General features: G+C 38.3%; 2 protein-coding genes across 3 annotated transcripts; both read left to right on the forward strand.

Annotated features, from left to right (window-relative positions):
* Window positions 1-448: 448 nt before the first annotated feature.
* Window positions 449-4,659, forward strand: LOC306861122 (lumican-like). Its single transcript, XM_079403213.1, has 3 exons — window positions 449-750; window positions 1,621-2,526; window positions 2,609-4,659. The coding sequence occupies exons 2-3, from the start codon at window positions 1,647-1,649 to the stop codon at window positions 2,761-2,763; spliced, it is 1,035 nt and encodes a 344-aa protein (XP_079259339.1). The 5' UTR covers window positions 449-750; window positions 1,621-1,646; the 3' UTR covers window positions 2,764-4,659.
* A 3,566-nt stretch (window positions 4,660-8,225) lies between these two features.
* On the forward strand, window positions 8,226-15,665 carry LOC306861101 (keratocan-like). Of its 2 annotated transcripts, none has more exons than XM_079403190.1 (3): window positions 8,226-8,560; window positions 12,784-13,658; window positions 14,199-15,586. In XM_079403190.1, the coding sequence occupies exons 1-3, from the start codon at window positions 8,334-8,336 to the stop codon at window positions 14,360-14,362; spliced, it is 1,266 nt and encodes a 421-aa protein (XP_079259316.1). In that variant the 5' UTR covers window positions 8,226-8,333; the 3' UTR covers window positions 14,363-15,586. The 2 variants fall into 2 exon arrangements, with proteins under 2 accessions (XP_079259316.1, XP_079259317.1); XM_079403191.1 differs by lacking the exon at window positions 8,226-8,560 and adding an exon at window positions 10,880-11,125 and having other exon boundaries at window positions 14,199-15,665.
* The last annotated feature ends 946 nt before the right edge of the window (window positions 15,666-16,611 follow it).

Consider the following 16,611-nt stretch of genomic DNA (forward strand, 5'->3'; position numbering starts at 1 on the left):
GATGGCACACCGTTTGATGATATACAATCTACCAGCTGTTAAGAATTGGATACACTCTACATTCAGATAGTCAACACGGTTATGTAAGTCTGGTTTGGCCCACTACCGTCTTATTTGGTCAATTTTTCCAAGTCTTATTTACAGCCCAGTGTCTAATAGCAGGCAGCTGCCATCTCAAGTAGCCAATTTTTTTTTATTTTTTTTTTGCAGACGGTTTTCCAAACAGTTTCATTAACCTTTGTTTTGTTAAGAATATTTATTTTTATGAGGAATGCTTAGCATTGGTTATAACGGAACCAGCGATGGAGGTGTTTGTAGGCTTGTTTGTGTCTCACACACAATAGATTAATTGTTTGTGGGATTGTTTGGAAAGGATGGGATGGAAAAAGTGTGTGCGTGTGTGTGGCGACTATACATGTATATATATTTTGCAAACCCTCCCCAGTGAGTCCTTATTCATTTCTGTGTCCCATGAAGAACTACATGTCCCAAACTGCTTTGCTATACCTGAACCTTGTTAGAATCCATATGATTCTCAGGGAACAACTGCTGACATCACACTAGAACCGCCTGAGACTGCTGTTTTCTATCAATCTTGAGCGACTAAGGTCTGGCTTGAGTGTCTCTCTCTTTTTCTCCCTCTCTCTCTCTCTCACTCTCTGCTTTCTCCCTCCCTTACTCTTTCTCTCCAGAGTCCTCGGGCCGCACACAACTCTACCTGAAGTCGTGCACAGAGAGAGAAGCAGGAAGGTAAGGATATCTAGCATCTGTGGTTATAATGCTCGCTTTTGTTCTGTCTGGATGAGATTATTAGAAATATGCTTGGCAGATTTTTGGGGCAGACTGAAAAAAAAAGTATTATCATATTGCAGATATTCGGCTTGGTGGTGTTTGAGAAACTCCCGTGCATGCATTTTATTCAAAACATTGTGTTAAGTTATCATTTTCTTTTCATATATTTTAAAAAATATTTTAAAAAATATATTTTTTTCCATAAATGATTAATTAAAAATGCATGAGCTGACAGAATTATGATGCATGCATGAATTTTTAGAGAGAGATTATGCAGTATTTTCCTTGAATTGTTATTCACAAATACTGTTGCAAAATTGCATGCATGACACCTGATCTAATTTATTATTTTCGTTTAACTTTCATGAAATATTAGTTGATTAGTCAATATTATACAAGTACACTTGCATTATTCATAATTTGCAATGCAATAATTCTTCGGCATAGTATGCAAAGACAAAGTATGAGGTAAGGTTAAAGTAACTTTAGATAAAATTGGATCTGCACATAAGCAATGTGGGTCTAATTTGCAAAGGGAGGAACGGCTGTCTGGGCCTATTTGCATTCTTGCGGATGAAGTCATCAATTTCCATTAGAAGAATGTCTCTGGGTTTTGTTTATGTCTGAGGTTGACCAGAGAAAGTTCTGTTATTCTTAAACATTTTTTTCACATTTTAATATTGCCACTTATGTAACCATATAAACCCCTCTTCTCTTCTCTTCTCTTCTCTTCTCTTCTCTTCTCTTCTCTTCTCTTCTCTTCTCTTCTCTTCTCTTCTCTTCTCTTCTCTTCTCTTCTCTTCTCTTCTCTTCTCTTCTCTTCTCTAGGTTTGATTCGACTGAGTTGTGCAGACATGTTTGCTCTTGGCTTCTTCCTGTTGGCTGGACTGCTATGTCAGAGTTTGGGTCAATACGATTACTATGAAGAATACTACGTTCCCTCCGCACCACTGGAGGGAGTATCGTCTCCTATCTGTGCCCAGGAGTGTGAATGTCCTTTCAACTTCCCCACAGCTATGTACTGCAACGAGCGCAACTTGAAGTTCATCCCTATTGTGCCAACCGGCATCAAATACCTCTACCTACAGAACAACTTAATTGAGGAGATCAAGACTGGTGTATTTGATAATGCCACTGACCTTCGCTGGCTCGTCCTGGACAACAACAACATTACCAGTGACAAGATCCAGGCCGGTACCATTGATAAACTGAGCAAACTGGAGAAGCTCCTCTTCAGTAATAACAAGCTGACCAAACCCCCTGGTCCTCTTTCAAAGTCTCTGGATGAGTTGAAGTTGATCGGCAACCAGCTGAGTTCGTTCCCTTCTAACATCTTGTCTGGGATGGAAAACCTGACCACCATCCACCTGTCCAAGAACAAACTGACCACCGAGAGCATCACAGGTGCCTTCAAAGGCCTGAAATCCCTCGTTCTGCTGGACGTGAGCGAGAACAAGCTCAAGAAACTTCCCTCGGGAGTTCCACCTTCGCTTTTGATGCTCTACGCCGATAATAATGACATCGAAAGCATCCCTAACGGCTACCTGGCCAAGCTCCCGGTCCTGCAGTACCTGCGTGTCTCTCACAACAAGCTGGTGGACTCTGGAATCCCTGCAGGTGTGTTCAACGTGTCTTCTCTCCTTGAACTCGACCTGTCTTTTAACAAGCTGAAGTCCATCCCGGAGATCAACGAATCGCTCGAGCACCTGTACCTGCAAGTCAACGAGATAAACAGTAAGTCTTACTCCGTTTCCATCTGTTCAAGCCACAGATTTTTTCCATGGTTTTTCCATAATTTCCACTTTTGCTTCTTTAGAGTTTGACCTGACGAATATCTGCAAGTTCAGCTCTCCAGTCAACTATTCTCGACTGAAGACCCTGCGCTTGGATGGAAACAACATCACACACAGCAGTATGCCAGATGACACGGCTAACTGCCTACGCCAGGCCTCAGAGATCATCTTTGATTAGAGTCGCATCTCGCCAGTAGTGTATCAAACAAATTAAGGCTATTGCTCTTATTAGACACTCTGATTGACATATGCACATCTTTATTCATGATCCTTGCAACACATCTGGTTACATGCAATATTTTCTCTCTAAAATGTTGATGAACACATCTGTATGAAAAAATGGGCAGCAGTAGTCTGGATCTTGAAAATCTGGCACATAAAATATCAGTCTTGCATGGTACTGTATAAAGAGTAGTAGTTGAATTAGACAAGATATTCCCATCTAAAGAGAGACATATTTGTGCAAATTGTGAATAGCCCAGTGTGCACTCTATAAGAAGCTGCACTATATGTCATCTAACCGCATGTTAAATACCTTATCATTCAAAATTGTAATCATGTTATTAATAAGCCTGCCGGTAAGGAAATTAGATTGTTTAGAGAACAAGTTATGTAACATAACTATCTAATTGTATATACAATGTTTAAATGTGCAGCAATGTTGAAGGATATCAAGAGTTCAACTGAAATCGAAATGCACGTAAAACTGGAAGAAAAAAAAATGCTGGACACTGAGTCAATTTGCTGAGGTTTTGCTAACTGCTAAATAAATCTAAAGGTTTTTTGTTTATTATTTAACGGAATTTCAGTGCCAAAATGATGTATTAATTGCAAATTAGTATCAGCTTGAATTTCTGAACTCTGCCAACATTTATACCATATTTTATCTGCATGCAGTTCATCTTATTTTGTAAAAGTGATTGTTTTCAATTCTATGGTAAACAACATTGAAATTTTTATGTATTCAATACACCATTTCACATCATCACAATGTTAGTCAAATTATTGAACCGTATGATTACAGTAACTTTGGCAGACTGTTGTAAAAGTTGTAAGTTCCTTGATTTATTGTTTTATTTTGTTAAAAAACAAATACCAAAGCAGTTTGTTCATCTTTATTTGAATAAACCAGATTTCTTACATGTGTGGAGGGATACTGATGGTATCAATCCTTATAATGAGGTCACATGTAGAAATTAATAGATTAATATCCTTAATTGTCCTCATTTGTAAGTCGCTTTGAATAAAAGCGTCTACTAAATGACTAAATGTAAATGTAATATTATACGCATTATTCAAATAATATAATACATTTAGCCAAAACTGTTAAATATGAATAATTTCCTTTCCATTTTATCATCAAAATTCTTTGAAGCACCATCACAGGAAATCTTCAGTACATATTAGAAGTCTTGAAGTCTTATGATTCATAAACATAAGGACATCAATCTTTACTACACTGAAAGTAAACCCCAAATAGTTCCCTTTACACGTAGGCGAGCTACTCTACGTTTTATTATTTTCGTCTTGGTTGTTGATCTTCCAGCTTGACTCATCTGGATTGACTCATCTCAGTCCTGCTGTCTGGGATGGAAAGAAACTTGTGGTATGAATGTGTTCTCCATCTTCCTTCTTTCTGGCCTCTCAGCTAAACTTATGGATGGACAAAGGTCTATGAGTTTTGCTCTGTTTGAAGCAGAGCCATGGTGGCAGAACTGCTTCCTGTAGGAAACGTGTTCTCTTGATGTCTCTAGCTGAAGTACAGGCTATGGATATAAATATAGTGATTGTAAGAGGAAAAGGCTTTTGAATGGAAGAGCTTGTATAAGGTGTTATTTTTGTGCATCCGATGGCGGTGCAATGTCAGAAACTTTGTACTGCTGCCAAAGGTAAGAACATATCAAAACATCTTATAATAATTATGATTTAGTAAGGATTATTAAAGTAGTTCTAACAATAAATCCCAGTCTGCGATTACATTTCCAAACTTCCAAACTATGTACTGAATTTGCCAACAAATTAGATGAAGTATGCAGTTGTGTGGAATAAATAGTCCATGGCCAACTACATCTTCAATGTTGACTTTGTCCTTTGACTATATGTTCTTGTCATGTGATGTAGCCCTACTAGCAAAAAACACAAAAAGATTTACTTGTGTTAAACAAGTACAATTCTGCCCTGCAGAACAAACTTCCTGGTACTTACAACACTTAAACTTGAAAATAGCCACTCTAGCTCTAGTTCGACACTATTTTTAATTCAACTATTGGCATCATGGGATAGCTAACCATTCACTGGCTGTGCATTTCAGAAGCTCAGTGGCTTCGGGTTCACCTACTGTATCATGAATTCTAAGCAGTCTGACATCCTTCCCATTTGGCATACTGTTTTTGCATACTGTGTAGCTGGGTTGTTCGCATATTCAGATGCAGAGCCTGTATTTGAGTTAACTGTAAACATTCCCTTCCTCAGCTCAGAACATACTTTGTGTGAATCATAAAATAGCCCAACAGTTGGTCTGTTCTTTCCCTTTACCTCTTTCCCTTTACCTCTACAAGCACGTCAAAAGTTGCATTTAACGTAACTACAGATCTTTCTGCACAAGTCTGAGCTAGCACTAAAAATTAGTGTTTTATTTAAAACAGTAGAGTCGCAGGCAGACAACCCAACATTCCAGAGGAATGGAGGGTCTGGGGTGACCATGTGATAGTTAGGCAGAAAGACACTGTGGGAGTTCTTTTGTCCATGTGTTAGAAACCGATGATGGATAGGCAATTCTGGCTTTTTGTTTGAAATATCTTTACCACTTTATAGCAGCCTGGGCATTTAAGTTCACCACAAGCTGATTTTGCAGGACCAAATACACACACAAAAATATTTTTTGATGTTGATGACCAGATGTTGATGATGAAATGCAGTTTTCTGTCTCCTCACCCACAGTCTTTCGAAACCCCTTTGACTTTATTCTGTGGAGCACAAAAGGAGTTCATTTATAGTACAGCATGAGAAATCAAAGCTTATCACAGTAAACCCAAATGTTGTCTTTACTTAAATAAGTAATCTTGACTAAACGTTGCTTAAAATGTTATATTTTGGGCCCATAAATCAAAAACCTAAGTTTGTGTAACTTCATCTACAAAATATGTACACTCAAAATCCTAATTTCATAAAACAGCTCACTCTGGTCTTTATTTAATGTGATTGGCTGTGCAAGCAGTACTACTTTCCTACAAGAGAACTAATACACTGATTGGTAGATAATTACAAAAGGCATGTCTCTCTTCATTTTGTCTGTAAAAAAACACAAACAAAGTCTCTCAAGATCTCAGCATCTTCACTTACCAGTTTGACTTAATTTCATATATATTCTTGTTGAGACTTAACAGAGGTTTATATGTTACTATTTTAGTGAAAAGTAAAAGTTTAGTAAAGTTTAGCAACAAATGCAAGAGAAAATCTGATCAGATGGTAGTCAACATGGTCTTATTCACAAATCTCATTAAGAGGCTAACACATACAGTGTATGTAATTATGCATGAAATGTAGCCTACAAGTTAAGTCAACTTAATTATTTTTGTACAATATATGAAAAAAAACTCAAGTGAACTTTACGTAGAAAATTTAAGTAGAGTGTAAAAGAATACTAAGTTGAGTGAAATTAAACATGCAAGTTTTAGGACACCCATTACTCAATTCAGTTGAGGCAACGAGTTTACTCAATCAGTTGAGTTGAGTCAACTTATTAGGGTTTTCATTGTTTCTGGAGCTTGGCAGAACCTCTTCACGTCATTGCATGGATGATAGTAGGGTCTTGGTTAAATACATTGATTGTTGGTTGGATAGAGGCAGATCTGAATGTGAGCTTGCAGGCGATTGTAAGGAAGGGGCAGGGTTGGAGAAGTCTGACAGAGAGAAGTCTCTTTTTTTTGTTGGAAGACTAAGTTATGACATGTTTTATTTAATATCACAAGCTAAACATATGGTGAATTTCCATTGCTTTGTTTTGTGTTTCATGTAAGAAAGTTATCTGAAACAACATGATTAAATTTTTATTTTAAAATGAATTATTCCATAACCAAACCTAGTGCATTGCTAGGACACTGTAATGTTGCTGTGACAAAAGTGAATGTTGCCATGTCAAATTTTTTTTGCGAGTGTGCTTGTCAGCTGTGCAATTGAGGTCTTGCTAGAAAACCACAGTCTGTTATTCAGCGTCTAGACACTGAAGAGACTTAGTGGGGGAAAGAAACCATTGTGATGTTTCTTAGCTCGTCCTCCTACAGCTGATCTTTTGAGAGAGAGGACACGAGAGTTTCCTGTTGATGTTTAGAATAGGACCTTTGTGCTGCACTGTCATGCTATATGTGAGAGCACAAAAAAGGCTTGCAAAGGTTCCCTGGGGGGATAAAATCTGTTTATTTGATTCATGTGATTTTGTCAGAACATTATAAACTTGATTTTTGTGGCTCTGCACAGAGAAATGTTGGAAATTTTTCTTTGAAGTTGACATGAAATGGACATTTACCCTATCTATCTAAATGCATCTTAATGTTCTTAATGGTTTTAACTAAAAATGTCATAATTTGTCATGTTTCAGTGAAATGAGAGACTCTTCTTAGACTTCTCCAATCTTTTAGTCCACCGACCCCCCCCCCCCACTTATTTTTTTTACAATTGACTGCAAACTCTCATTCAGATTTGGCACCCATCAGATCTGCCACTCCAATCAACATTTATGGGTTCCGCCATCATTTTTTTTTTCTTTTATGATAACCGCAGCCCTAAATAAGAATGTTGGAAGTTGCTTAATATTTGTAAAGTAGTGTAAAGTAGTGAGCAATGTTTTGGTGGATCTTTTACGTCATAAGATCCAGACCCTGATCAATCCAGTTTGTGATTGATCATTGAATTCTGTCATTATTTACATGCATGCATCGTGGTACTTTTGTATCAGTTGTGTTGCTGTCTATGCAGGGTCAGAAAGGTCTCAGATTTAGGGAAAGGTCCCTAAATTGTGTTCCAAAGATGAATGAAGGTCTTCCGTTTGAGTAATTAACGAGAGAATTTTCATTTTTGGGTGAACTATCACTTTAATAACAGAAATCAAGAATCCTCTTTTATACCAGACAATAGCATCCTTTCAACAGGATAAAGATTTGCTACTTTTCAATTGTGCAATGGGACTTTAATCAGTGCCCCACCCAAATCAAAGACCTTCTATATCCCACTTTCCTCTTCTCCATCTTGAAATGTCTACAACAGGATCCAGATGTTGAAACAGATGTGGCCTGGTTACTACCCACTGCCTTTTCATTCATTGTGAAGCTATGTGCAACTTAAGGAGAGAAGAGGGACCTGCTGGGATATGGTAAGAGTGCAGGATTAACTCTCTAACATCATTGTACCTTTCACCAGGTTTTGCATTCCAACTTAATTCTACCTTTCACGGGTTGGGATGAGTCTCCATCAGTGCAAAATGACAACCAGATGATATGCATTACCTGAGGGGGCGGCCTAGTTTAACAGGGTGTAAAAGATCCCTCAAAGTCGTGAGGGATGGAGATGAAATATGTCCATTGAAAAGAAAGAGTTAAATGTCTCGAAGCCACCTGCAACTGTTTGGAGGGTGTCATATTTGCCAGTGGCCAGTTTTGTGCTAGCAATAAGTAACCAATTCATGCTTGCGGAAAAACAACTCCACATGTATCTTTGAAACTTCTACACACCCTTTTTTAAGCTCACCAGCTGATGTCAAAGGTTTGGCCTTGGGGAAGTTACATTACCAACAACAGTAATCTAATAAGGCTGTGTCTTCTGATGCATGTCCGGGCCAGAAAAAAAGTGGGAGAAACTGCAGACTGGACTCAAACTGGAGAGGAGAGCAGGTGGACCAAGAGATTGACTGCAACCCCAAAACCAGAACCAGGCATTTCGCCTCCACCTGCACAAACCAGCTCTATGACTGAGATGAGCAGGTAATATTTTTAATTTCTTGAACTTTATGTGGTGGTGATGTAATAAGGAAGTAGGTGGTGGGTGTTCATGTTTTTTCTGTAGTAGGTTTGTAAGTATTAAGTATTAAGATATTAAACGCCATTTCTTTGTATTTTCCTTGTACTGTCTAATTTTCTGCTGCATGCCTTTGTATAAGATAATGAGTTTTATTGTATTTTAATTGTAATTGGAAATGTATATGTACTATGTATGTACTGGCATCTAATTAATAGTTTGTGTGATACAACACAAAAGTGCCAAAAAGTAACAGTGTTAGACATTCATCATGATAGCACCATGATATTTTTTAAAATACAATGGTATAGATCAAAATCCTATGGTATGACCATATCACCTCTGCAACATGGTACCAGGTCAGTTTTTTATAAGGGAAAGTTTGAGATTTTGCTTGTGTAAGCAGCGGAGGAGATGTGTTATAATGTGCAAATAATTATTTCAACTTGAATTTAGTATATCTTTTGTAAAGCTAGCATTAATGGATTCTCTAAATGTACATTGTACTGAAGATGGAACTAATGCAGCTTTTTGATGTTGGCTAAAACAATTAGACAATACAGAATATTTCATTACAAGCTTCTGTTAAATCAAGTTTCTTAGAAGCATAAAGATATGAAATTGGACAGTGGACATTTGGATGGCACACTAGCCACAAAGCTATAGCCAAATGTGGAACTGTGTGTAATTAACATAACTGCCTGAGACACAATGCTCCAAACAGGAAATTAAACCTCTTTGAGAGCATGTGTTTTCTTTTAGGTGAAGCATAAAATTTATGTTGAATATGTTGTCATTTCTCAGTCATAGTTTTTCCCCCCATCTATGGCGGATTTTATCCTTGTTGCATTTAATTTTGATGATCAACTTCTGTTCTTTTCCATTCAAAGATGCTGGTATATTAAGTATTTTGCTCTTAAAGATATTAATTAACCCCAAAGACCAGTCAGTTTACCAATCTCAGAATTCAAAGAGTTTAGGTGCCTAGTGAGGTTTCATGAAGATACCCTCAAATACATAACACTTAGCATTAGCACTTAGCACTGAGTAGTTTGGACTGTTCTGAAACTTCTGATCATAACCAAAAATGTGACTATTTAATCCCTGACTTGCTGCTCTCACGCAAGTTGATACAGTCCACCTACCTTAAGGCTGGGTGACTAGAAAATCCAGTCTGAAATCTGTAAGCCATGTCTAGTCTCACAGGTGCAGACATTAGAAAAGCTGGCACCTGGCTATGATCTGGGGCTTGTGTCGCAGACTAGTCAATAGGGTGGCAAGGTTTAGTCTTGTGTGATCTTGGTCTCAGAGACTTGTAGAGTAGAAAGTCTTTAATATTTTTCCCTTTTGACACTATTAGATATATATAAATATTGCATAGTTTGTCTGCATGTATTGAAGCCATCATTGGAATAAACAGACATCCAACATACAGAGTATTTTAATAGGCTTAAACCTCCTACAGCTAGATGCTAATTGCTGCCCTGAAATTGACCTCTTGTCATGTCCTGTATTTCGGAGCCTAATGCACTTAATTGCTGATTTAGTGTTGGAGACATTGACACAGACGTATTCCGTGTTTAGAGCTCTTTTAGGTTCCTGTGAATAATAGGTTTTGAATTCTGTAATTGGATTAGGTTGGTCTTTGTACACTCCCTTTAGACCACTGGTTCTAACGTAGAGCAGCACCATCCTTGACACGAGATGCTGGATAATAGACTGGATTACTAATGGTCGTAGGAGGAGCCCATTGCAGGGGATTACAATGACAAAGTAAGTAGTTGTTGTCGTCAGCGGAATTGAGAGCAAGTAATGACACAACAAGATCAATGCTTGGCAGTCAAACTAAGACACCATATGTGGCTACCTGTGCCGACTTCAAATCAGCCTCTAAATCCAGACTAGTGCTCCCGTGGGGACAGAAATTTCAGCAATTGTACACATTAAATAACAAACATGTACAGACTTTTCTCATTACTCATTTTGCAACTGTAAGCATCTCAAAAAATAAAGCAGATCAATTGTCGTTTACCAGTCAAGCTGAGAGGAAATGCATAGATAGATAGATAGATAGATAGATAGATAGATAGATAGATAGATAGATAGATAGATAGATAGATAGATAGATAGATAGATAGATAGATAGATAGATAGGTCAACTCTGATTCATCAACTTAGTGGTCTGATTGAGACATTTGTTTACTCAGAGACAGGTGTTGTTTTGAGGGTTGATGAAGAAAAGGATGAAGCATGGTATATAGGCCTGTATTAGCCTAATTATAACTAGGCCAAGGCCCATGTCTTCTTTTGACCAATACGCTGTTTAAGCATTGTCCATCCCCACAGGATTATGCCTCTTGATCTCAAGAGGCTATGATTGGCTAAGGTTGTGTCCAATGTGTCTGTCTGTGAAGGGATCATGAGATGCCATTGACACTACAAATAGGGGCAGGAAAGGGCAAAGTAGTTCAGAGCTGAGGCATCTGTACCCACAGCAAGAGATACAGCAGCAGAGCTCCAAGAAGTCAAAGGTAAGACTAGCATTTGTGCAATGGTAATGTGCAGTTTAATTTTTTTTTGACAAAGACAGTGTCCACTTCTTCCATACCAATAGAAAGCTTCCAGAACTGCATACTGTGAGCTAGGAGTCATTTTTCTGCTTTGATCTTCATGGCTTTGTATTTATTTTATCTTGCAGGAGTGCACAGTCATGAGAGTGCACTTATGGCACTAAAGTTTTCAGCTGTTTTTTTATGCATTTTTTCCACAGAACTGGTTCTGCAAAGCCAGTATGGAGGTCATGATTTAAAAGGCTTTTCTTACTTTGAGAGATCTTAACAGGTGAAGCTGGCTCCACCTGATCTGATGATCTGATCACTAGGTATCCCGGGCTTCCCTTTGATCCCTTCTGGTTCAGTGTGAGACTGGTGCCCATAGAAAATGATCTCCAGACAGTTACTTGGAGCTCAGGACCAAAACTTTAAACCAGATGAGACATATTATTTCTTGCATACACACTTGAAAAAGCTCAAACTTGCATTTGACAGACAGGAATGCGGAAAGACATGTTTTAAAAGGTGTGGAATCGTCGATTTGAAATGGGAAAATAACAAACTGAACCAGCCTCTCTGTAATCAGTCATCAGATGCCTAGTATGTAGGTATCCCTATTGTAACATGACGGCCAGGTCTTGTTAAAAACCATGCTGTGTTCAACCCAATTTCACAGAAATTTATACATATTTTACAAGGTGACTTGGCTCATACAAATTCATACGTTTTGTGAAAATTTGTACATGTTTTACAAGGTGCCCAATTTGTAGGAATTCGTACAAATGACCACTCCTAACTCCGCCTCTAAACCTACGAAACGAGGGGTCGTACAAAATCGTATGAATTAGCCACCTCATAAAATATGTACAGTCATAAAATATGTATTTGTGGGGCAGTCGTGTCCTAATGGTTAGAGAATCAGACTTGTAACCCAAAGGTTGCAGGTTTGAGTCTCATGTCCGGCAGGGATTGTAGGTGAGGGGACTGAATAACCAGCGCTCTCTCCACCCTCAATACCACGACTGAGGTGAGACCCTTGAGCAAGGCACTGAATCCCCAACTGCTCCCCAGGCGCCGCAGCATTGGCTGCCCACTGCTCCTGGTGTGTGTTCATGGTGTGTGTGTTCACTATTCACTGCTGTGTGGGTTAAATGCAGAGCACTTGGCCACAAGTCACCTCCTTTCCTTTCCTTTTCCTTCCTTACAAATTGGTCGTGAGATGGCATTGCTATGTTTGGTACATCTTGTTGTATTCAGAAATAGAACACATCTAACCCCTTATGTTTGCCAGAGTCCAAGATGTAACTTCTGAATGGAGATGAGTAGCACTGTGCCATGCTAAAGTCAATTAAGGTTGACCTGGCAGCATATTCTGAGTTTAAGAGGATTACTACTTAGAAGATGAAGACACGGGGAATAATAATCTTAACTAGAGGATGTTCCTAATTTTTTGTCAATGAGTTTATCCACTTAGAGAGAACCTCAAGTAATATAGGGTGGATCTATGAATATTCTTAGTATAGGGGAAAAACACTGTTCCAGGCTCTGTGACAACTCTTTATCTCCAAGAGTTATATGGTTTCAATATTGTTAACAGCTGCTTTTGTTTCTACTTTTCTGTTTCTATCATTTTTCAGGTTAAACCTAACCATGGAGTGGCTCATGGTTGCATTTGTAGCCCTACATCTGGTCACCCATGTCCGCTCTGATGAAATTCCATATGAGCACCTTATGTCTCAGCTCCAGGCATGTCCTAAAGAGTGCCACTGCCCTCCAAGTTTCCCTAATGCTGTTTACTGTGACAATAAGGGTCTGAAACGCATACCTGTCATCCCTCCCAACACGTGGTACCTGTACCTCCAGAACAACCTGATTGATGTCCTGTCAGCTGACGCTCTGCGCAATGCCACACAACTAAGGTGGATCAACCTGAACCGTAATAAAATCACAAGCGAAGGCCTGGAGGCAGATGCTCTAAAGGCTATGTCCAACCTTGTCCACCTCTACATGGAAGACAATTTGCTTGCTTCCATTCCATCTCCTCTGCCTGCCAAATTAGAGCAGTTACGGCTCTCCCGAAACAGAATCTCAAAGATTCCACCCGGTGTTTTCTCTGGAATGGACCGTCTCACCTTACTGGATCTGCAAGGCAACAAGCTACAGGATGATGCAGTAACTGAGGTCAGTCTGAAAGGCCTCAACAACTTGATCCAGATCAATTTAGCAAAGAATCAGCTAAATATCATGCCGCTTGGCCTACCACCCACAACCACACAGATCTTTTTGGACAGCAACAACATTGAAAAGATTCCGGCTGAATACTTCAAGGGTCTTCCCAAAGTGGTGTCTATCAGGCTCAACCGCAATAAGCTGGCTAATGGAGGTATCCCAAAAAACGTGTTTAATCTTTCCAGCATCCTGGATCTACAGCTTTCTCACAACCAGCTCACAGAGATGCCCGTTATCTCTTCAGGTCTGGAGCACCTGCATTTGGATCACAATAAGATCAAGAGTAAGTTCAAGATCAATGTTCTGAACATGCACTATTGAAGATATTGACTTCTTTTTGGCAAAATCCTTTGGTAATTATTTAAAGACAGGCCCCAAAGTATCTCTGCTCATACTGTTGCCCGTATTATGGTCACACTAATGTTCTATCCAAAGCATATGACCTCATTTCTACCATTAAATAAGCAATATAGTCAATACTTGCTTGGTTGTCTCTTAAGACTTTATGGTGCCTTTGGAAACCTGTCTGAAACAAATTTCCTTAAGAAGCACCTTCATAAGCAAAACACCACGTTATTGACTGTTATTGTAATACGTTATTGACTGACCGGGCAGCAAGGAAGCCGTCTTAAGGCTCTGGTAAATTTAATTTTCCGTGTTCTGCTCCATCTTGAATGCAGCTGTGTCTGGATCCTCCTGATAACAAAAAATGCTGTTATTGTTGTTAAAGTGTGAAGTATGCTTTGGACTTTAAACTTTGGATGCACGTCTATGACTTTATCAGTAAGATGTGTAATTTTGTTTTTCTCTTTAATTTCCATAGGTGTGAATAGCTCTGACGTCTGTCCACCTGGTGCACTCGATGATTACCTTGATGAGAAGGGTCCACGTCTCCGTTACCTTCGCCTTGATGGTAATGAGATCAAACCTCCTATTCCACGAGAGCTGATGACGTGTTTCCGTCTCCTCAGGGCTATTGTCATATAAAGAGGCCACGGCATCTAGATACTCCTGTCCATTTCATTTACCAGACCTGAAAATGTATGGAAACTAAAACACTTGAAAAGGGTCCAAAAAAATGGACTATCTATTTGCAAAGTCAGAAAATAAATATTCAAAAATGTACACTGCTGAAAAGACTAGTTAAAACTAGAATGAATTTCAATGCGGGTCCAGTTTCACGTATGCTGATCTAGTTCTGGACTAGCTAGTGAAAGCCCTGCTAAATAAGCTATAGTTAAGACTGCTGGTGGGGATTCCAGTATCCAAAATATGATATTTTCAGATGGTCTCCTATTTTGGTCTTTTCAGCAGGGTAGAAATCCACAAGACTGGTTGACATTTGCATTTATAGATGGTTTCTCATGACTGTATTGTAAAACCATTGTGCCTTCCTTCATTTCATACATTTGAAAAACTAGCAGGCCTGCTTTGTGGAAAACACTATTATCTGTCAAATGTTCTGTATAACGAAGAGAGCTTCAAAACAATTTCCTAATTTGCAAGTAATGTAATTTCCCCCATCCTGTGCAGAAGGAAAAAATAAATAAATCCATCTCAGTAGGTGTAGCATTACCCAAAAACTGTTTTACCTCACCACACCGTTCTGGAGTGTTTTTGGACAGAAGAGTTATGGTCTGATTATGGAACCAAATGTTTTGCAGGAACGGAGTACATGGGGTGGTTTGTTTGACTTTTTTGAATGCATGGTTACTCTTAGTAACAACAGCACCAAGAGAAGATTAACTTTCAATTGTTTCTTGACTCTGTTGTAGCGATTTACATGTACTGAAATGTATTCGTTTATTTCTACTTTTTAATATCTCTTTACATCTTTGTACAATCAATATTTCAGTATTCAATCAATATTTAATGTGACATTAATATTGAGAGAAGCAGCCATTTTAGGACATAAAGAAGTACTGCAGACCTACAGAGACCTACTGTTTTAATAATTAATGTATAAATGTAGTTTAAATTTAGAAGTTGACAACGGTACTACCAGTGAACCTTCTAGACTGATTTTAAAATGTATTTTTCTGTAGAGTATAAAAATAATGTGAATATTCTTTTTCAACGCACAAATGTGATTATTTTTCATGTTTTCATTTACCACTGCGAACTGTGAGAACCACTAGGATTGTCAGAGGGAAAATATAAGATGAGATGAACTTTTGTTTGGTGTTCTTGATTAAACTGGTTTCAATCGTCTCTGCATTGCCACTGATTCATTTGTCAAAGTAGAATAGCCAAGCAGGTAACCTCTTTATAAAGGAATTTATATATATCCACAAGCAATGTATTCTTCTACAATAATGTAACTTGTTATTAGACTTGTCATTTATTTGAATTACCACTCAGTTTTTGCTAAACATTCAGTTCCAGCTAAAGCAATTCCCGTCTATTAAGGCGATTTGTTTAAAATGTTCAGATGTATTGCAAAACTTCTCATGAAAATGTGGTGTATGAGAAATACTGCCAGCACATCTTTATGGTCCAAGAGCTTTGTGGTTACAAAAACCTTTTAAAACAAAACAGTGTGCAACTGAAGACTCTAGAACACTTTCTTTTAAATATTTATACGCATTTGACAAAGAGAAAGAGCAACAGTGAGTGTACAGTACCAGGGTATAAGTTAAAACAATAGCTTCATTTATTCTGCAATGCCGATGCATATATTTTTGGTCGCATCTGTTATGCTGACTTTAGACATAACTGACTGTGTTACATTAAGGCTTCCACCACACAGTGCAGTAAATGGATTTTCTTGGCACTGACCAGTGAGTTTGCAAGGATATTGATGCAATGCATGGTCCAGATATGGAACTTTCTGGTGCATTTGGTCTCCCTTGAAGCTCAACTATATGAAACAGGCTGTAAATAATTTATTAATAATTAAATAAATAGCTGCATATTACATTTAATTAAAGATAGTAGCACATAAAAGAGATATGTTTGCCCACCCATAAAAGTCACATATAATCAAACAAAGTGTGATTAGTGGTCAGTAAAACTGCCAGGGACATGTAAACATGTCAGTGAGACAGAAACAAAATGTAGGATGTGTCAGGTGTTATTTAAAAATCGGAATTGCTTGACAGTCACAGTCCTTAACAGACTAATGCTGGATTTTTATTTCATGTGACTCAGCAGAAATATGATTACTAAGTCTCAGAGAAAGAGAATTAGTATGGGAAAATAGACTGAGGCCTGTAAAAACATCCCACCGAACATGA

This window comes from Barbus barbus (assembly GCF_936440315.1).
Source record: "Barbus barbus genome assembly, chromosome: 42".
Lineage (NCBI taxonomy): Eukaryota > Metazoa > Chordata > Actinopteri > Cypriniformes > Cyprinidae > Barbus > Barbus barbus.

Excerpts from the sequence above, each read along its gene's own strand:
- LOC306861101 (XM_079403190.1), top strand. The coding sequence starts at position 8,334 with ATGTCAAAGGTTTGGCCTTGGGGAAGTTACATTACCAACAACAGTAAT. Across the intron at positions 8,561-12,783 it reads TCTATGACTGAGATGAGCAG|GTTAAACCTAACCATGGAGT; the intron begins GTAATATTTTTA and ends ATCATTTTTCAG. Across the intron at positions 13,659-14,198 it reads GGATCACAATAAGATCAAGA|GTGTGAATAGCTCTGACGTC; the intron begins GTAAGTTCAAGA and ends TAATTTCCATAG.
- LOC306861122 (XM_079403213.1), top strand. The coding sequence starts at position 1,647 with ATGTTTGCTCTTGGCTTCTTCCTGTTGGCTGGACTGCTATGTCAGAGT. Across the intron at positions 2,527-2,608 it reads GCAAGTCAACGAGATAAACA|AGTTTGACCTGACGAATATC; the intron begins GTAAGTCTTACT and ends TTGCTTCTTTAG.